Source organism: Pristis pectinata, chromosome 40, assembly GCF_009764475.1.
Source record: "Pristis pectinata isolate sPriPec2 chromosome 40, sPriPec2.1.pri, whole genome shotgun sequence".
NCBI classification, from domain to species: Eukaryota; Metazoa; Chordata; class Chondrichthyes; order Rhinopristiformes; family Pristidae; genus Pristis; species Pristis pectinata.
This window is the reverse complement of record NC_067443.1, coordinates 2,118,840-2,140,735: the sequence shown is the minus strand read 5'-3', so window position 1 is coordinate 2,140,735 and position 21,896 is coordinate 2,118,840. Positions and strand designations below refer to the sequence as shown.

The window sequence follows — 21,896 nt, the reverse complement described above, 5'->3', positions numbered from 1 at the left end:
CTGTCTACACTTCCCACTGCCTCGGTAAAGCAGCCAGCATAATCAAAGACCCCACCCAACCTGGACATTCTCTCTTCTCCCCCCTCCCATCGGGCAGAAGATACAAAAGCCTGAAAGCACGTACCACCAGGCTCAAGGACAGCTTCTATCCCGCAGTTATGAAACCATTGAACAGTCCCCTAGTACGATAAGATGGACTTTTGACCACACAATCGACCTCGTCGTGGCCCTTGCACCTTATTGTCTGCCTGCACTGCACTTTCTCTGTAACTGTGACACTATATTCTGCATTGTGTATTGTTTTCCTCTATACTACCTCAATGCACTGTGTAATGAATTGTATGTTGGATGAATGGGATGCAGGACAAGTTTTTCGCTGTACCTTGGTTCATGTGACAATAATAAACCAATTTACATCCCAACGATGTGCAGGTCAGTTAACTGGCCACTGTAAATCAGCCCTTGTGTAGCTGAGTGGTGAAAGAATCCAAGGGAGTTGATCGATGTGTGGGAGGGGCGGAAGGGGCTGATGGGATTGCTCTGCTAGTCACCAGCATAGACACGACGGGCTGAATGGTAGTTGGTAATTGGTTCATTATTGTCGCATGTACCGAGGTACAGTGAGAAGCTTTTGTCTGTGTGCCATCCAGACGGATCATTCCGTACATAAGTACATCGAGGGAGTAAAAGGAAAACAGAATGCAGAATAAAGTTTTACAGTTAAAGAGAAAGTGCAGTGCAGGCAGACAATAAGGTGCAAGGGCCATGACGAGGTAGATTGGGAGATCAAGAGTTTATCTTTTAGCATTCGAGAGTCTGATAACAGTGGGATAGAAGCCGTCCTTGAGCCTGGTGGTACGTGCTTTCAGGCTTTTGTATCTTCTGCCTGACGGGAGAGGGGCGGAGAAGACAGAATGTCCGGGGTGGGAGCAACACACACAAAAAGTGCTGGAGGAACTCAGTGGATCAGGCAGCATCTGTGGATGGAAATAAACAGTCAACGTTTCGGGTCGAGACCCTTCCTCAGGACTGGAAAGGAAGAGGGCAGAGCATCTTCCTTTAGATGCTGCCTGACCTGTGCATGTGTTGCTCCAGATTCCAGCGTGTGCAGAATCTTTCGTGCATCCGGGCTGGGAGGGCTCCTTGGTGATATTGGCAGTTCCCGGAGGCAGAGGGAAGTGCATGGCCTCCTTCTGTGCCATGCAAAGTAAGTAACGAGTATTGGGGCTGTTGGCAATTTGAACGGGGGGTTGCTGTCTCCTTTGACACAGACATGAAGGGGTTCTTGTTCACCAGGGCCTTCTGGCTCCCATTGAAACCAGTGCCGAGAAAGTCTCCAGTTTCTCTGGAGAGGAGCTCACAGCTCTCCCATTGCACTAGCAGGCTCAGAATCCCAAACGCAAATGGTCTGGTCCTCATACAGTTCTGGTCTTAGAGTCATACAGCGTGGAAACACTCTTTGCCTGCCCAGCCAGCTAGTCCCATCTGCCTGCGTTTGGCCCACAGCCCTCTAAACCTCTTCGTATCTGTCACCGTAGTGTAGCGGTTAGCGTAACGCTATTACAGCGCCAGCGACCCAGGTTCAATTCCCGCCACTGTCTGTAAGGAGCTTGTACGTTCTCCCCGTGTCTGCGTGGGTTTCCTCCGGGTGCTCCGGTTTCCTCCCACATTCCAAAGATGTAGGGGTTAGGAAGTCATGGGCGTGCTATGTTGGCGCCGGAAGCGTGGCGACACTTGCGGGCTGCCCCCAGAACACTACGCAAAAGGTGCATTTCACTGTGTGTTTCGATGTAAATGTGACTGATAAAGGAACCTTATCTTTAAACGTTGCTGATGTGACTGCCTCAATCATTATTTCTGGCAGCTCATTCCAAATATGCACCACCCTGTGCATGAAGAAGCTGCCCCTGATGTCCCTTTTAAACCTCTTGCCTCTGAGCTTAAACCTATGCCCTCTTGTTTTTAGCACACCCTCCCTGGGGAAAAAGACTCTGTGCTTTCTCCCTGTCTGTGCCCTTCATGATCCTATCAGGTCACCCCCTCAATCTTCTACGCTCCAGGGAATAAAGTCCGAGACTACACAACCTCTCCTTGTAACTCAGGCCCCCAAGTCCAGGCAACATCCTGGTAAATCTGTTTTGCACTCTTTCTAATTTAATAACATCGTTCCTATAACAGGGCGACCAAAACTGTACACAATACTCCAAGTGAGGCCTCACCAACGACTTATATATCTGCAACATGATTTCCCAGCTCCTATACTCCATGCCCTGACTGATGGTTTCCCAGCTATAGAAAGGATGTGTTTAAACTGGAAAGGGTGTACAGAACATTTACGAGGATGTTGCTAGAACTGGAGGGTTTAGAAACCATAGAAACCATAGAAAATCTACAACACAGAAAATAGGCCATTCGGCCCTTCTAGTCTGTGCCGAAACATTATTCAGCTAGTCCCATAGTTTGTGTTATAAGGAGAGGCCGGACAGGCCGGGACTGTTTTCCCTGGAGCGAAGGAGGCCGAGGGGTGACCTTGCAAAGGTTTATAAGATAAGATTTCTTTATTAGTCACATGTACGTCGAAACACACAGTGAAATGCATCTTTTGCGTAGAGTGTTCTGGGGGCAGCCCGCAAGTGTCGCCATGCTTCCGGCGCCAACATAGCATGCCCGCAACTTCCTAACCCATATGTGTTTGGAATGTGGGAGGAAACCGGAGCACCCGGAGGAGACCCACGCAGAGACAGGGAGAACATACAAACTCCTTACAGACAGTGGCGGGAATTGAACCCAGGTTTCTGGCGCTGTAATAGCATTACGCTAACCGCTACACTACTGTGCCTGCCCTTGTAAAACAATGAGGGGCGTAGATCAGGTGGAGGGTCACAGTCTTTTCCCCAGGGTAGGGGAGTCTAAAACTAGAGGGAATAGGTTTAAGGTGAGAAGGGCGAGATTTAAAAGGGGACCCGAGGGGCAAGTTTTCACACCCAGAGGGTGGTGGGTCTATGGAACGAGCTGCCAGAGGAAGTGGTTGATGCGGGTACAATTCCAACGTTCAAAAGATATTTGGATGGTTACATGGACAGGAAAGGTTTAGAGGGCTATGGGCCAAATGGGACAAGCTCAGGTAGACAACTTGGTTGGCATGGACCAGTTGGGCCGAAGGGCCTGTTTCCGTGATGTACGACTGCATGACGTACCCTTTGGAAAGCCACCACAACCATTGGATGAACATAGGAGATGGCATCAGCTGTTACTGTAGCTGGTAGCTGTGAAGCTAGGCCAACACCATTGGATAGGGTATTGGTATTGGTTTATTATTGTCACTTGTACTGAGGTCCAGTGAAAAACTTGTCTTGCAAACCGATCGTACAGGTCAATTCATTACACAGTGCAGTTACATTGAGTTAGTACAGAGTGCATTGATGTAGTACAGGTAAAAACAATAACAGTACAGAGTAAAGTGTCACAGCTACAGAGAAAGTGCAGTGCAATAAGGTGCAAGGTCACAACAAGGTAGATCGTGAGGTCAGAGTCCATCTCATCGTATAAGGGAACCGTTCAATAATCTTATCACAGTGGGGTAGAAGCTGGTGGTACGTGCCCTCAGGCTCCTGTATCTTCTACCCGATGGAAGAGGAGAGAAGAGAGAATGTCCCGGGTGGGTGGGGTCTTTGATTATGCTGGCTGCTTCACCAAGGCAACGAGAGGTAAAGACAGAGTCTAAGGAGGGGAGGCTGGTGTCCGTGATGCGCTGGCCTGTGTCCACAATTCTCTGCAGTTTCTTGCAGTCCCGGGCAGAGCAGTTGCCGTATCAAGCCGTGATACATCCAGATAGGATGCTTTCTGTGGTGCATTGGTAAAAGTTGGTGAGAAAAGTTGGTAAAGGGTCTGTGAATGGGGACTACCGTCCTCTTAGCTCAAGGGGGATTGGTGTTGGCGATGCGTCAGATCTTGCCCCTGACGTCCGTGCGTCAAGACTGAACGGTAACACCTGGCGTGGAACCTGGTAACGCTCACAACAGTTAAGACGCATCTGGATGGGCACTTGAATTGCCAAGGCGGAGAAGGCGATGCCGGGCAATGGGATTTATGTAGAAGGGCGCTGGAGGGTCAGTATGGACATGTGGACCGAAGGGCCTGTTCCTGCACTGTACGACTCTGTGAGATGGGGAAAAGAGGCCCCGCCACTCTCACTGCTGGGTAACGGGAGACTTTTCTCCATGGTGGAGTTGTCCAAAATCAGAGGGCGTAGGTTTCGGGTGACAATTAAGAGCTTTGGAGGGGATCCGAGGGGGAGTTTCTTCCCCTGGTAGGAGGGGGCAGGGGGGGGTTGGAATCAGGAACTCACTACGTGAGGGGGAGGTGGAGGAGGCAGAGACTTTCACAACATTGAAGAAGTATCTGGATGAGCACTTGGAAAACCAAGGCAGTGAAGGGTAAGGACTGAGATGCTGGGAAATGGGATTGGTGTGGATGGGTCAGCAGGAATATGGTGGGCTGAAGGGCCTGTTATTGTGCAGTATGACTCTATATCCCATTTCCACTGGGCGGAAAGAGACCCCTCCCTCCTCTTTTCCCAGCAACCATGACTCAGCACACCACAGAAACTAGCCTCCCCTCCACGGACTCTGTCTACACTTCCCGCTGCCTCAGGAAAGCAGCCGACAGAATCAAAGACCCCTCCCACCCTGGATATTCTCCCCTCTCCCATCGGGCAGAAGATACAGAAGCCTGAAAGCACGTACCACCAGGCTCAAGGACGGCTTCTATCCCGCTGTTATAAGACTATTGAACGATAAGGTGGACTCTTGACCTCACAATTTACCTCGTTGTGGCCCTTGCACCTTATTGTCTGCCTGCACTGAACTTTCTCTGTAGCTGTGACACTTTATTCTGCATTCTGTTATTGTTTTACCCTGTACTACCTCAATGCACTGTTATAATGAGTTAATCTGTACGATCGGTATGCAAGACAAGCTTTTCACTGTACCTCGGTACGTGTGACAGTAGTAAACCAATTCCAACTTTGACCACTTTGCACTAAAACATTTTTTTTGCTCCAATTGTGTTCTTTCTTGTAAAAATTATGCATAATTTATGCTTAATTTATGTTTTTTTTTCTTGTGAATGGTGCTTATCTGATGCTCTGTGCCTGTGATGCTGCTGCAAGTAAGTTTTTCATTGCACTTGTGCCCACGTGGACTTGTGCCTGTGCGGAGAATGCCTTTGACCTTGCTTTGAATGCCTTTCGTCTGAGCCATCTCTGACTCCACCCTGACGCCAATTCTGTTTCTGGAGATCAGCAATGGACCCGAACCTGATGGCTAGGTTGGACATGATGGGCCGAAGGGCCTGTTTCTGTACTGTATGACCCTATCTGGGTGGTCACGTTATCACTCCATGATGCATTCTAGGAATGGCTGGTGGGACTTGGGCGGGGGTGGGGGGTGGTAGGGGAAGTCCAACCTCACCGATCTCTGACTCTCCTGAGAGTTGAACTGGAGGAGCCTCCTCTCCACGATCTCCTCGTGGGTCAGTGCAAATGGACTCAGCACCTGCAGCGAAGAGAGGACACGTCAACGGCGCACGAGACCCGGCCACACAAACCCAACCCCACTCCCATTACCTTTGTCAGAACTGGGAAAGAAAGAATTTGTTTTTAAAGTGGCTCCCCCACCTTATTTTCCTGTTTCTGAAACATAAACTGTTTTTCTCTCCACGGATGCTGCCTGACCTGCTGAGTGTTTCCAGCATTTTGTGTGTTCACTCCAGGCGTAGGTTTTACCCACGGTGTACTCAGGGAACGGCACGGTGGCGCAGCAGGCAGAGCCGCTGCTTCGTAGTGCCAGAGACCCGGGTTCAATCCCGACCTCTGGCGCTGTGTGTGTGTGTGTGTGTGTGTGTGTGTGTGTGTGTGTGTGTGTGTGTGTGTGTGTGTTGACGTGTGTGTGTGTGAATGTGTGTTTACGTGCGAGTGTGCGTGTACATGTGTGAATGTGTGTACATGTGTGTGTGTGAATGTGTGTCTGCACGTGTGTGTGTGCGTGTGTGTGTGTGGAGTTTGCACGCTCTCCCTGTGACCACGTGGGTTTCCCCCGGGGGGGGGCTCCGGTTCTCTCCCACGTCCCAACGACGTGCAGGGTCAGTGGGTTAATCGGCCACTGTCCTTGCCCCTGTAGTGTGTGAGGGGTAGAATCTGGGGGGTGAGGGGGAGGGGAGGGGGTTGACGTAGGGAGAATAAAATGGGAGCAGTGTAAATGGTGGGGTGGATGGTCAGCATGGACTCGTTGGGCCGAAGGGCCTGTTCCTGTGCTGGAATTTGGAGAATGGAGCTGCAGGTGGAAGGGCAGGAGGGAAGCCACAGCAGACCCCACAGAGCGTGGTCTCCCAGTCCTGTGTCACAGCGAGTGACAGAGCAACACAGCACAGATTCTGCTCCTTGGCCGAATCGGTCCGTGCCGAGTGCAGTGCGCCTTGGGGAGGGAGATGAGGCGGGGAACAGAACAGAACAAAACTGGAACAGAACAGGTCCATCAGGCTGACCGATGGAACTGCCCCGACTTACCTCAGCCAGCTTCATTGCTCCTTTGTCCCCGATTCGGTTGTAAGCAACGGAAAGCCACAGCAGCGACCGATTCAATCGCAGGCCCTGGGGAACGACAAAGCAAAAAGGTTAAATGGTTCGGTTCGGGTTTGAAGTCCTTGAACCAACCGGCACAACACCCTCAGTACAGCAACACTAGGACCGCTTTGCGCTACAGTGGACATTTTTTTTGTTCTAATTCTGTTCTTTCTTGTATAACTTATGTTTTTCTTGTGAATGTGCCTCTGATGTTGCTGTGGGTAAGTTTTTCGTTGCACCTGTGCGCACAGGGACTTGTGTAGATGACGATAAACCCGACTTTGGGACACTACCATAAGGCAGAAAAAACACAAGTGCATCCTGACCAACTAACACCTCAGAGTTACAGGCAATACCGCACAGTCATAGAGTCAGGCAGCATGGAAACAGGCCCTTCGGCCCAGCCAGTCCGTGCTGACCATCAACCACCCGTCTACACTGATCCCATTTTATTCTGTCCACATTTCCCGTCAACGACCCCCCCCCCCCCCCCAAGATTCTACTCTTGTACTTGTGCATATGACAATAAACTCAACTTTCGACTTGGAAAAGCGTGAAAGTAAAGCATAGAACCATAGAACCACAGAACACTACAGCACAGAAAAACAGGCCATTCGGCCCTTCTAGTCTGTGCCGAAACGTTATTCCGCTAGTCCCATTTACCTGCACCCAGTCCATAACCCTCCAGACCTCTCCTGTCCATGTATCTATACAATTTATTCTTAAAACTCAAGAGTGAGCCCGCATTTACCATGTCAGATGGCAGCTTGTTCCACACTCCCACCACTCTCTGAGTGAAGAATTTCCCCCTAAACCTTTCCCCTTTCACCCTAAAGCCATATCCTCTCATACTTATCTCTCCTAATCTAGGTGGAAAGAGCCTGCTCACATTAACTCTATGCCCCTCATCATTTTGTAAACCTCTATCAAATCTCCCCTCATTCTTCTCCGCTCCAAGGAATAAAGTCCTAACCTGTTCAATCTTTCCCTGTAACTCAACTCCTGAAGACCCAGCAACATTCTAGTAAATCTCCTCTGCACTCTTTCAATCTTACTGACATCCTTCCTGTAGTTAGGCGACCAGAACTGCACACAATACTCCAAATTTGGCCTCACCAGTGTCTTATACAACCTCACCACAACATCCCAACTCCTATACTCAATTATGAATGCCAGGATGCCAAAAGCCGCCTTTACAACCCTGTCTACCTGTGACGCCACTTTCAGGGAATTATGTATCTGAACTCCCAGATCCCTTTGTTCCTCCGCACTCCTCAGTGTCCTACCATTTACTGTGTATGTCCTACCTTGATTTGTCCTTCCAAAATGCAACACCTCACGCCTCACCTCACAAAGAGCACTGACCCTCTTTGGCACTTAGACCTGTGGGACTGTGTGCATGTCCGTGTCGGTCACAGGGGAGTGTTTGTTTTATAGGGTGTGTGTGTGTGTGTGTGTAAGTCAAGTTTGTGTGTGTGTATGTGGTGTGTGTGGTTGTATGTGGTGTGTGTGTGTGTGTGTGTGTGTGGTAGTATTATTGTCAAATGTACCAAGGTACATTGAGAAGCTTTTGTCTGCAAGCCATCCAGACAAATCATTCCGTACATAAGTACATCGAGGGAGTAAAAGGAAAACAGAATGCAGAATAAAGTGTTACAGTTACAGAGGAAGTGCAGTGCAGGCAGACAATAAGGTGCAAGGGCTACGACGAGGTAGATTGGGAGATCAAAGGTTCGTCTTAAACGTACAAGAGGTCAGTTCAAGAGTCTGATAACAGCGGGATAGAAGCTGTCCTTGAGCCTGGTGGTACGTGCCCTCAAGCTGTTGTACCTTCCGCCCGATGGGAGTGGGGAGAAGAGAGAATGTCCGGGGTGGGTGGGGTCTTTGATTAGGTTGGCTGCTTTCCTGAGGCAGCGGGAAGTGTAGACGGAGTCCACAGAGGGGAGGCTGGTTTCCGTGATGGACTGAGCTGTGTCCACAACTCTCTGCAACTTCCTGTGGTCCCGGGCAGAGCAGTTGCCGTCCCAAGCTGTGATGCATCCAGATAGGATGCTTTCTATGGTGCATCTATGAAAATTGGTGAGGGTCAGTGTTCTGAGGAAGGTGGGGTGCTGGTGAGCTGTCTTGGCCTTAGTGTCTATATGGCTGATCCAGAACAAATTGTGTGTGTGTGTAAGAGAGAGAGAGAGAAGAGCGAGAGAGAGAGAGAGAGAGAGAGAGGGCACAAGACGGTACACTGAATGCGGCTGTGGTTGTGAGCATGGGCATATGATACTATACAGCATAAGTGTGTGACAGTGCGTGTGTATGTGCGTGTGTGAGATTGCAGACTGTGTGTGTGAGAGATAGACTATAGATTGGAGGTGTGTGTGTGTGTGTGTGTGTGTGTGTGTGTGTGAGAGAGAGATTGTAGTGTCTGTGTCTCCTTCTACTCATGTGTGTATAGGGTGCAGGGTGTGCTTGGCATCTGTACTCCCTCAGTTCTGGAAATTCCCTCTTCCTTACATCTGCGATGTAACCTATTCCTTTGTCAGTGATATGATTGAAGTTCAGACTCAGGGTTAGCAACGTCCTGTTGCACTTTTTGGTCGTGGAAAGAGCTTCACCAATCAGCTTTGCGCCCACATCATCGATTTGGTTGTTCCTCAGTGTTAAGTGTTGAAGTCTGCAAAACAAACAGGGAAAGGCTCAGGGCAGTAATGCTGGCAACTGGCATGTTTGGGAGGACATCGAACATACAGCACAGGAACAGGCCCTTCGGCCCACCATGTTGTGCCAAACTGACTAAACTAGTAATTAAATGCCTACTAAACTGGTCCCTTCTGCCTACAAGGCAGGCACGTAGTGTAGCAGTTAGTGTAACGCTTTACACTGCCAGTGAACCAGGTTCAAATCCAGCCACCGTCAGTGAGGAGTTTGTACGTTCTCCCCCTGTCTGCGTGGGTTTCTTCCGGGTGCTCCGGTTTCCTCCCACATTCCAAAGACGTACGGGTTAGGAAGTTGTGGGCGTGCTATGTTGGCGCCGGAAGCGTGGGGACACTTGCGGGCTGCCCCCAGAACACTCTACACAAAAGATATATTTCACTGTGTGTTTTGATGTACATGTGACTAACAAAGATATCTTATCTTATCTTACATCTCCCTCCATTCCCTGCAGATCCATGCACCTATCTAAGAGCCTCTTAAACCCCTCTATCGTATCTGCCTCCACCCCCACCCCTGGCAGCACATTCCAGGCACCCACCGTTCTCTGTGTAAAAAAACTTGCCCCACACATCTCCTTTGAACTTTCCCCCTCTCACCTTAAATGCACGCCCTCTAGTATTAGACATTTCAACCCTGGGGAAAAGAAATCGGCTGTCTACTCTATCTGTGCCTCTCATAATCTTATAGACCTCTATCAGGTCTCCCCTCAGCCTCCGCTGTTCCAAGGAAAACAACCCAAGTTTGTCCGACCTCTCCTTATAGCACATGCCCTCTAATCCAGGCAGCATCCTGGTGAACCTCTTCTGCACCCTCTTCAAAGCCTCCACATCCTTCCTGTAATGGGGGCGACCAGAACTGAATGCAACACTCCAGATGCGGCCTGACCAGAGTTTTATAAAGCTGCAACGTAACTTCCCGACTCTTGAACTCAGTGCCTCGACTTATAAAGGCAAGCGTGCCGTACGCCTTTATTATCACCCTATCAACTTGTGCGGCCACTTTCAGAGAGCTATGGACTTGAACCCAAGATCCCTCTGTACGTCAATGCTGTCAAGGGTCCGAACATTAACTGTGCACTGCCCCATTACATTTGATATCCTGAAGTACAACACCACACACTTGCCCGGATTAAACTCCATCTGCCACTTCTCTGCCCATATCTGCAACTGATCTACATCCCGCTGTGTCCTTTGGCAAACCTCTGCACTATCCACAATGTCACCAATCTTTGTATCCTCTGTGAACTTGCTAACCAAGTCATCCAGGTCATCTCTATACATCACAAACAGCAGAGGTCCCAGTATGGATCCCTGTGGAACACCACTGGTCACGGACCTCCAGCCAGAATAAGTCCCATCGACTGCTGCCCTGTCTTCTATGGGGCAGGCCAATGCTGAATCCAAACGGCCAAGTCACCAAGTAGGAGACCAGCTTTCCTCGCCCTTATCCAATAAAGCCAATCAAACTCAAGAGAACATTTTTAATTCGTCTCCTAATTCAACAAATTTAAGGGAAGAACGTTCTTGTTTCCACTGCCTTGTGTGTGAAGAAGTGCTGCAGTTTTGGGTTCATGTCCCTTGTTCTGGATTTAGATGTGACAGTTGTTAAATTGGTGGATTGGTAATTCAAACGCCTGGACTGGCACTTCAGGGACCTGACTTTAATACCATTGATGCTGCAACCTTCTTGAACCTGCTTTACATCAGATTCAGCCTCTTTTTCCCCACATCACCTCTCTCTCTACTTTCCCCTCCTCTTCCCCCCAACCTGGCTGCATCTGGCCCCCCCCCCCCACCTTTCCTTATCTGTCTCTGCTTATTACCCACCAGCCACTTAATCCCGACTCCATCCCCCTTCGTCACGGCTCCATGCCCATCATGGTTCGGAGCTTCAGGTGCCCAGGAGTGAACATCACCAACAGCCCGCCCTGGTCTGACCACGTAGACGTAGAAAGCTCACCAGCGCCTCTACTTCCTCAGGAGGCTAAAGAAATTCATCACGTCCTTATTGACCCTCACTGATTTTTATAGAGGCACCACAGAAAGCATCCTATCACGGCTTGGTATGGCAACTGCTCTACCCAGGACCGCACGAAACCGCAGAGTTGTGGTCACAGCTCAGTGCATCACGGAAACCAGCCTCCACTACAAGCACGGTAGTGTAGCGGTTAGCGTAACGCTATTACTGCGCCAGTGACCTGGGTTCAATTCTGGCCGCTGTCTGTAAGGAGTTTGTACGTTCTCCCCGTGTGTCTGCGTGGGTTTCCTCCGGGTGCTCCGGTTTCCTCCCACATTCCAAAGACGTACGGGTTAGGAAGTTGTGGGCGCGCTATGTTGGCGCCGGAAGCGTGGCGACACTTGTGGGCTGCCCCCAGAACGCTCCACGCAAAAGATGCATTTCACTGTGTGTTTCGATGTACATGTGACTAATAAAGAAATCTTATCTTTTCTTATCTTATGTCCGAGGTGGGAGGGGTCTTTGATTATGCTGGCTGCTTTACCGAGGCAGCGGGAAGTGTAGACAGAGTCCACGGAGGGGTGGCTGGTTTCTGTGATGTGCTGAGCTGTGTCCACAACTTTCTACGGTTTCTTGAAGTCCCGGGCAGAGCAGTGGCCGTACCAAGTGGTGATGCATCGGGATAGGATGCTTTCTGTGGTGCATCTGTAAAAATTGTTGAGGGTCGACGGGGACGTGCCGAATTTCTTTAGCCACCTGAGGAAGTAGAGGTGCTGGTGAGCTTTGTTGGCCTTGGGGGGTGGGGTAGCGGAAGCAGAGAGACCCTCACAACATTGAGGATGTATCTGGATGACCACTAGAATCACCAAGGTGGGGAAGGGCAAGGAGCAAGTGCTGGGGACTTAGGTTGGTGCAGTTGGGTCAGCAGGGATGTGGTGGGCCGAAGGGCCTGTTTCTAAGACTTTAGGTATCTGGTTTTACTCACTGGCTGCCCTCGGTCATCAGCAGATAATAGGGCTGCTGGGCAATTGGGTTTCCATCCAGCACCACGGACCTGGAAACAATAGCTGTGGAGTCAGTCTGGATCAATTCCCACCCCAACCCAGCTCGCAACCACACCCTCCCCGGAGTAAGCTTCTCGAGTTATCCGTCATTTCTCACTGTTAAGAGCAACGATTATAGCCCATCCCCAATGCCCCTCGGGGGCAAGCCGCCTTCGTGAAACGTGGCACCCGTGTGGTGAAGGTGCTTCCACGGCGCTGTTGGAGAGGGAGTTCCGGGAGTAAGACCCAGCAATAAGTAAGGAACAGTGAAGTATTTCCAAGTCGGGATGATGTATACATCTTCCTTAGCGCGTACACGCTCTCTCCAGCATGTACACAACATCCTGGCATGTATACAACTTCACTGGTGTGTATACCCACCCTGCATCATGTGTATAACTTCCCTGGTGTGTATACCCACTCTGCATCATGTATACAACTTCCCTGGTGTGTATACCCCCCCTGCATCATGCGTATAACTTCCTTGGTGTGTATACCCACTCTGCATCACGTACAACACACAATCTACTGTAGGTACTCGGTGGGTCAGCCAACATCTGTGGCGGGAAATGGATGATCGACATTATGGGTCAAGACCCTTTATCTGGGCTAAAACTCCAGTCAGTCCTGATGAAGGGTCTCGACCCGAAACGTCCCTCCACAGATGCTGCCTGACCCACTGAGTTCCTCCAGCACTTTGTGTGTTGCTCCAGATTCCAGCATCTGCGGTCTCCCGTGTCTGCATCATGTATGCACTTTCCCAGGACCTGAGTCACCAAACACTCTAACAAACTACTACAGATGCACTGTTGAAAGTGTCCTGACTGGTTTCATCACAGTCTGGTATGGCAATTTGAACCTGCAGAAGCTGCAGAGAGTAGCAGACTCTGCCCAATACATCACGGGCACACCCCTCCCCACCATCGGGAGTATCTACAGGAGGTGCTGCCTCGAGAAGGCAACGTCCATCATGAAAGATCCCCACCATCCGGGCCGTGCCACCTTCTCCCAGCTCCCATCGGGCAGGAGGTACAGAAGCCTGAAGTCACCTCCAGGTCACCCCGCGCCCATCAGTAGTTGAGTGTCCCGAGATGACCGACCCAGCACTGACACTGGCGGAAGGGGTTCTGCCTGCGAGTCACGTGTTTCTTACCTGAGAGTGGTGCACTGGCGCAGGATGGAGACCAGGGCGGCGAAGGTAACTTTGGTCAGACCCACGTTCCAGAGGCTGCAGGGCACAGACGGAGGTGAGCTCAGCGGCACTGCGGGGGGAGCGGGGACTCAGTCCCTGTCAGCTGTGGCTCCCTCACACACGGAGACACCCTCTCTCCTCCGAATGGGAGAGGGGAGTGAATACAGAGAATACTGGGGGTGGGGGAGGGAGGGGGGTGGGGAGGAGAGAGGGGAGGGCAGAGAGGGAGTGGGGGATGGTGGAGAGGGTGTACAGCGAGGGTGGAGAGCGAGGGGGTGTGGGGAGAGGGATTGGGGAGGGGGTGAGAGGGCGTGGGGGGAGAGTGGGGAGGGGAGAGGGAGAGAGAGGGAGAGAAGGGGAGGGGGAAGGGGGGAGTGAGGGGGAGTGAGGGGAGGGGGGAAAGAGGGGTAGAGGGGTAGGGGAGGGGGGAAAGGGGAGAGGGGGAGAGAGGGAGAGAAGGGGGAGGCGTGCAGGGGTGGGGGAGGGGGGAGGGGGAGGAAGGGGGGAAGGGGGAAAGAGGGGAGGGGAGAGAGGGGGAGAGGGGGGAAGAGGGGAGGGGGAGAGGGGGAGAGAGGGGAGAGGGGAGAGGGGGAGAGAGGGGGAGGGGGGAAGAGGGGAGGGGAGAGGGGGAGGGGGAGAGAGGGAGAGAGGGGGAGAGGGGGGAAGAGGGGAGGGGGAGAGGGGGAGAGGGGAGAGAGGGGGAGAGGGGAGAGGGGGTGGGGAGAGAGGGGAGAGGGGGAGAGGGGGGAAGAGGGGAGAGGGGAGAGGGGGAGGGGAGAGAGGGAGAGAGGGGGAGAGGGGAGAGGGGAGAGGGGGAGGGGAGAGAGGGGAGAGGGGGAAAGAGGGGAGAGGGGAGAGGGGGAGGGGGGAAGAGGGGAGGGGAGAGGGGGAGGGGGAGAGAGGGGGAGAGGGGGGAGAGGGGGAGAGGGGGGAAGAGGGGGAGGGGGAGAGATGCGGTGGGGGAAGATGGAAGGGGTGCAGGGAGAGGGCGCGGAGGGGGGAGAGGGCGGGGAGGTGGGGGAGAGGGAGGACCACAGACAGAGAGTGGAGGAAAGTGTGTCATTGTCAAGGGAACAGTGGACCGGCGGTTAGGGTGGGGGGGATTAATCACAAGATCACAAGACAAAGGAGCAGAAGTAGGCCATTCGGCCCATCGAATCTGCTCCGCCACTTCACCGTGAGCTAAACTATTCTCCCATCTAGCCCCAATTCCTGGCCTTTTCCCCATATCCCTTGATACCCTGACTAATTAGATACCTATCAATCTCCGCCTTAAACACCCCCAATGATCGGGCCTCCACTGCTGTATGTGGCAACGAATTCCATAAATTCACCACCCTCTGGCTAAAGAAATTTCTCCTCATTTCTGCTCTAAACAGGTACCCTCTAATTCTAAGACTGTGCCCTCTGGTCCTGGACTCACCCACCAAGGGAAACAGCTTGGCCACATCTACTCTGTCCAGTCCTTGCAACATTCGAAATGTTTCTATGTGGTCCCCTCTCATTCTTCTGTACTCCAGCCAGTACAGTCCAAGAGCCGACAAACGCTCATCACATGTCAGCCCTTTCATTCCGGGAATCATCCTTGTAAATCTCCTCTGAACCCTCTCCAACATCAGCACATCCTTCCTAAGATGTGGGGCCCAAAACTGCACACAGTATTCCAAATGAGGCCTCACCAGTGTTCCAGAGAGCCTCATCAACACTTCCCTACTTTTATACACTATACCTCTCGAAATGAATGCCAACATAGCATTCGCTTTCCTTACTGCTGATCCGACCCAGTGGTTAACCTTTAGGGTATCCTGCATGAGTACCCACAGGTCCCTTTGTACTTCTGTACTTTGAATTGTCTCCCCATCTAGATAATAATCTGCCCGTTTATTTCTATTTCCAAAGTGTACAACGGCACATTTCTCAACATTGAATCTCATCTGCCATTTCCTTGCCCATTCTGCTAAACTGTCTAAGTCTCTCTGCGACCTTTCTGTTTCTTCAATACTCCCTACTCCTCCACCTATCTTGGTGTCGTCTGCAAACTTAGCCGCAAAACCATTCACTCCATCATCTAAATCATCGATATACAGTGTAAAAAGAAGCGGCCCCAACACCGACCCCTGCGGAACACCACTGGTAACTGGCAGCGAACCAGAACAGGATCCCTTTATTCCCACCCTTTGCTTCCTGCCTCTCAGCCAATGCTCCACCCATTCTGTTATCCTTCCTGTAATTCCATGACCTCTCATTTTATTAAGCAGCCTCTTGTGCGGCACCTTGTCGAAGGCCTTCTGAAAATCCAAATACACAACATCCACAGCCTCTCCCTTATCCACCCTACATGAGATTTCCTTAAAAAACTCCAATAGGGTTCTCGGGAAGTTGGGGGGACGACTGCTGTTAAGGGACAGAGTGGAGAGGACACGGGATTAGCACACAGACTGTGCGTATCACACACAGGGTCAGTACACAGACTGCGGGTACCACACACGGGATCAGTACACAGACTGTGCATATCACACACAGGGTCAGTACACAGACTGCGGGTACCACACACGGGATCAGTACACAGACTGCGGGTATCACACACGGGATCAGTACACAGACTGCGGGTATCACACACGGGATCAGTACACAGACTGCGGGTATCACACATGGGGTCAGTACACAGACTGTGGGTATCACACACAGAGTCAGTACACAGACTGTGGGTATCACACACGGGATCAGTACACAGACTGTGGGTATCACACACAGGGTCAGTACACAGACTGCGGGTACCACACACGGGATCAGTACACAGACTGCGGGTATCACACACGGGGTCAGTACACAGACTGCGGGTACCACACACGGGGTCAGACTGTGGGTATCACACACGGGGTCAGTACACAGACTGTGGGTACCACACACGGGATCAGTACACAGACTGAGTAGCCGACACTAATACCTGACTGTGTGCAGAGCCGTGAGGGCAGGGAGGCACTTGTGTAAAATGAAGATGTATCTCTGATCGATCACCCAAGCTGAAAGCAGGCAGATGTATTGTGCTTAGTCAGAGTTCTATTCCCAGGTGCAACATCAATAAATAAACCTAGTTAACTAAATCCCACTGCTCTGCACCTGTCCCACTCAACCTAATGTCACTGTGCAAAACTTCGTATCTCACCACACCCGTTCAATCCCAACTTAATCCCATTTCCCTCTCTCTCCACTGCTTTCTGTCATTACCAAACTAATGCCAGTGCTCCTATAGCCCTGTACCAATTCCCAAACTAATCCCACCGCCCCGCTCTCTCCCCACAGCCCCGTGTCAGTCCCCACACTGACCCACTGCCCCCTCTCCCCACAGCCCCGTGTCAGTCCCCACACTGACCCACTGCCCCGCTCTCCCCACAGCCCCGTGTCAGTCCCCACACTGACCCACTGCCCCGCTCTCCCCACAGCCCCGTGTCAGTCCCCACACTGACCCACTGCCCCGCTCTCCCCACAGCCCTGTGTCAGTCCCCACACTGACCCACTGCCCCGCTCTCCCCACAGCCCCGTGTCAGTCCCCACACTGACCCACTGCCCCGCTCTCCCCACAGCCCTGTATCAGTCCCCACACTGACCCACTGCCCCGCTCTCCCCACAGCCCTGTATCAGTCCCCACACTGACCCACTGCCCCGCTCTCCCCACAGCCCTGTGTCAGTCCCCACACTGACCCACTGCCCCGCTCTCCCCACAGCCCTGTGTCAGTCCCCACACTGACCCACTGCCCCGTTCTCTCCCAATCTGCATTGGGCTGGATCATTGAGAGGAGACAGGTGGCCTGTTAGATAGGGGCAGATTCTACCCTTCACCCACACACTCAGGTGGGAGTGGGGGCAATTTACAGTGGCTGATTAACCCGCCGAGCCTGCACGTCGTCGGGATGTGGGAGGGAACCGGAGCCCCTGGGGGAAACCCATGTGGTCACGGGGAGAGTGTGCAGACTCCACGCACACACAGCGCCGGAGGTCGGGATCGAACCTGGGTCACTGGAGCCGTGAGGCAGCGGCACTACCTGCTGCGCCACTGGGCTGGCCCCCTTATCACATTTTTATGTTAAAAGCTCCCAAGTGAATGTGAGTCCTTAACACCAATGCATTCACCCAGGCATTAATCACAGGGCTCGTTCCTGCTGAGGCCAAGCGCCAGCTCGCCACTTAGCACCGTACCTCTGATGTAGATCGCCTTCACCAGCTTGGGGCTGTCGCTCTCCATCTCCACCTGTATGCAGGGCCTGAAGAAGGAGACGTGCTCCTTGCCCCCAGCAGCAGACGAGGGAGAGCTTTTATCCGAAGCAGGAAGGGACTGCATCTCGTCCACTGGAAGGGAAGTGTAGATTCAGGAAGAGCACGCAGATCCCCACACACACACACACAGACACACAGACACACACACCTACCTCTCTCTCAGGTGCACACACCTCTCCCACGCACGCGCGCACACCTCTCTCTCACGCACGTGCACAAACCTCACACGTGCGCACACACCTCTCTCCCGCGCGCACACACACCACTCTCTCATGGGCGCACATGCACCTATCTCTCACGCATGTACATACATAGACATACACACCTCTCTCTCACGCGCGCACATGCACCATTCTCTCATGTGCGCATATGCACCTCTCTCATGCATGCGCCCATACATAGACATGCACACCTCTCTCTCACGTGCACACATGCACCTCTCTCTCACACGTGCCCATGCACCTCTCTCTCACGCACGCACACACACAGGCACTCACACCACTCTCTCATGCGTGCACATGCACCTCTCTCTCACACGTGCACATGCACCTCTCTCTCGAGCGCACACGCACCTCTCACACACAGACACGCACTTCTCACGTGCGCACACACGCACCTCTCTCACGCGCCCACACACACATGCACCTCTCTCACACGCCCGCACACTTACACACACAAGCTCATGCTGCACAAGCACTTGTACCTAAACACAGACACACTTACACACATGCAGGTAGACACCAACACACACGGACAAGCCCCCCGCCTCCCACACACAAGAACCCACTCCCAACCCCCACACACCAGTAACGGTGACCACGAACCGTGTCAGTATAAGAGTGCCGGTAAAAGCCCACTGGGTTGTCCATGCAGCCTGCCCTCCTTTGCTAGTCTGCACCAGGCCTGAGTGCAGACTCCCTGCATTGCCCATTGGAACAGCCGGAGAAGGAAACCGGTTCAGGGGATGGCCAATAAAGGCTGCTCTCGTTGGTGACATATGTACCCCATGGAGGGACAAAGAAAAACTCGCCTCTGCACCCGTGTGTCTCCATCCTACACGTGCCCCTCCACTGCCCATTGCCCGTCCCTTCTCCGCACTGTATACCTCCACCCTTCCCGCGGATACCCACCTCCTTTCCCAGAACCGTCCTGCCCTGCTCAGACCTGACGTCCTCCTTCTGCACACAACCCCCACCCCCAGCTCACCCCTCCCCTCCCTTCCTCCTGCAGCCTCCACCCCCCCACCCCCCGACGTCCTCCCCACACCCACTCCTGCCAACGCTGGGCACTCAGCGACCGGTCGGGGAATCGCTGCTTGCTTTGGGGTCCGGTATCCCGAACACTTGCAATGTTGCGGTTTGTCCGGCTTCCCGCCCGGTCCCAAACTCTGGGATCAGCAGACGGGGGGAGGCAAATCTCAAGTGCAGGGCAGTGGGAGGGGGAACTGCTCACACAATCCGTTGGGGGAGACAGCTGGGTGTCTCGGAACCACCAGGGGGAACTCCAGGATCTCCATTCGGTTGCAAAGTTCAGTGAAGTCAACCTCCAGGTTCCCAGTGCACACGTAGTCCTCTGTGAATACAAAGCACACACACAGACACAGACACACACACAGACACAGACACACACAGAGACACACACACACACACACACACACATGCACACGCACACATGCACGATAAAAGTTAGATAGATGTATCTGCGGAGCTAAGCTAACACTGCAGCCTCTCACCCACTGTGCTACTGTCTCAATTCATGGATTAAAACTCCCTCCCACTCCTTCATCTGCGCCAGCAGTACAGAGTATCAGAGTGTTACAGTGAGGGGTGTGTCGGTGTTACAGTGAGGGGTGTGTCGGTGTTACAGTGAGGGGTGAGGGGTGTGTCGGTGTTACAGTGAGGGGTGTGTCGGTGTTACAGTGTGGGGTGTGTCAGTGTTACAGTGAGGGGTGTGTCAGTGTTACAGTGAGGGGTGTGGGGTGTGCCGGTGTTACAGTGAGGGGTGTGTCGGTGTTACAGTGAGGGGTGTGTCAGCGTTACAGTGAGGGGTGTGGGGTGTGTCGGTGTTACAGTGAGGGGTGTGTCAGTGTTACAGTGAGGGGTGTGGGTGTGTCGGTGTTACAGTGAGGGGTGTGTCAGTGTTACAGTGAGGGGGTGGGGTGTGTCAGTGTTACAGTAAGGGGTGTGTCAGTGTTACAGTGAGGGGGGTGGAGTGTGTCAGTGTTACAGTGAGGGGTGCGGGGTGTGTCGGTGTTACAGTGAGGGGTGTGGGGTGTGTCGGTGTTACAGTGAGGGGTGTGTTGGTGTTACAGTGTGGGGTGTGTCAGTGTTACAGTGAGGGGTGTGTCAGTGTTACAGTGAGGGGTGCGGGGTGTGTCAGTGTTACAGTGAGGGGTGTGTCGGTGTTACAGTGAGGGGTGTGTCAATGTTACAGTGAGGGGTGCGGGGTGTGTCAGTGTTACAGTGAGGGGTGTGTCGGTGTTACAGTGAGGGGTGTGGGGTGTGTCGGTGTTACAGTGAGGGGTGTGTCAGTGTTACAGTGAGGGGTGCGGGGTGTGTCAGTGTTACAGTGAGGGGTGTGTTGGTGTTACAGTGTGGGGTGTGTCAGTGTTACAGTGAGGGGTGTGTCAGTGTTACAGTGTGGGGTGTGTCAGTGTTACAGTGAGGGGTGTGTCAGTGTTACAGTGAGGGGTGCGGGGTGTGTCAGTGTTACAGTGAGGGGTGTGTTGGTGTTACAGTGTGGGGTGTGTCAGTGTTACAGTGAGGGGTGTATTGGTGTTACAGTGTGGGGTGTGTCAGTGTTACAGTGAGGGGTGTGTCAATGTTACAGTGAGGGGTGCGGGGTGTGTCAGTGTTACAGTGAGGGGTGTGTCGGTGTTACAGTGAGGGGTGTGGGGTGTGTCGGTGTTACAGTGAGGGGTGTGTCAGTGTTACAGTGAGGGGTGCGGGGTGTGTCAGTGTTACAGTGAGGGGTGTGTTGGTGTTACAGTGTGGGGTGTGTCAGTGTTACAGTGAGGGGTGTGTCAGTGTTACAGTGAGGGGTGCGGGGTGTGTCAGTGTTACAGTGAGGGGTGTGTCGGTGTTACAGTGAGGGGTGTGGGGTGTGTCGGTGTTACAGTGAGGGGTGTATCAGCGTTACAGTGAGGGGTGTGGGGTGTGTCAGTGTTACAGTGAGGGTGTGGGGCGTGTTGGTATTACAGTGAGGGGTGTGGGGTGTGTCAGTGTTACAGTGAAGGGTGTGTCAGTGTTACAGTGAGGGGTGTGGGGTGTGTCAGTGTTACAGTGAAGGTGCGGGGCGTGTCGGTGTTACAGTGAGGGGTGTGTCAGTGTTACAGTGAGGGGTGTGCCGGTGTTACAGTGAGGGGTGCGGGGTGTGTCGGTGTTACAATGAGGGGTGTGTCGGTGTTACAGTGAGGGGTGTGTCAGTGTTACAGTGAGGGGTGTGCCGGTGTTACAGTGAGGGGTGCTGGGTGTGTCGGTGTTACAGTGAGGGGTGCGGGGTGTGTCGGTGTTACAGTGAGGGGTGTGTTGGTGTTACAGTGAGGGGTGCTGGGTGTGTCGGTGTTACAGTGAGGGGTGCGGGGTGTGTCGGTGTTACAGTGAGGGGTGTGTTGGTGTTACAGTGAGGGGTGCTGGGTGTGTCGGTGTTACAGTGAGGGGTGCGGGGTGTGTCGGTGTTACAGTGAGGGGTGTGTCAGTGTTACAGTGAGGGGTGTGTCAGCGTTACAGTGAGGGGTGTGTTGGTGTTACAGTGAGGGGTGAGGGGTGTGTCGGTGTTACAGTGAGGGGTGCGGGGTGTGTCGGTGTTACAGTGAGGGGTGTGTCAGTGTTACAGTGAGGGGTGTGTCAGCGTTACAGTGAGGGGTGTGTCGGTGTTACAGTGAGGGGTGCCGGGTGTGTCGGTGTTACAGTGAGGGGTGAGGGGTGTGTCGGTGTTACAGTGAGGGGTGCGGGGTGTGTCGGTGTTACAGTGAGGGGTGTGTCGGTGTTACAGTGAGGGGTGTGTCAGCGTTACAGTGAGGGGTGTGTTGGTGTTACAGTGAGGGGTGCCGGGTGTGTCGGTGTTACAGTGAGAGGTGCGGGGTGTATCAAAGTGTGGTCGA

The 21,896-nt window shown here is 52.9% G+C and overlaps 1 protein-coding gene across 1 annotated transcript in view; it reads right to left on the bottom strand.

The window, feature by feature from the left end:
• lrrc71 (leucine rich repeat containing 71) overlaps positions 1 to 21,896 on the bottom strand; it is a 67,587-nt gene that overhangs the window by 24,586 nt on the left and 21,105 nt on the right. The window contains exons 3-10 of the mRNA XM_052045882.1: positions 19,247 to 19,366; positions 17,717 to 17,866; positions 16,467 to 16,542; positions 13,481 to 13,555; positions 12,270 to 12,338; positions 9,128 to 9,287; positions 6,566 to 6,649; positions 5,472 to 5,555 (exon numbers count right to left, since the gene is read on the bottom strand). Coding sequence (XP_051901842.1) covers positions 5,472 to 5,555; positions 6,566 to 6,649; positions 9,128 to 9,287; positions 12,270 to 12,338; positions 13,481 to 13,555; positions 16,467 to 16,542; positions 17,717 to 17,866; positions 19,247 to 19,366 — 818 coding nt within the window. The remainder of the gene's footprint in view (positions 1 to 5,471; positions 5,556 to 6,565; positions 6,650 to 9,127; positions 9,288 to 12,269; positions 12,339 to 13,480; positions 13,556 to 16,466; positions 16,543 to 17,716; positions 17,867 to 19,246; positions 19,367 to 21,896) is intronic.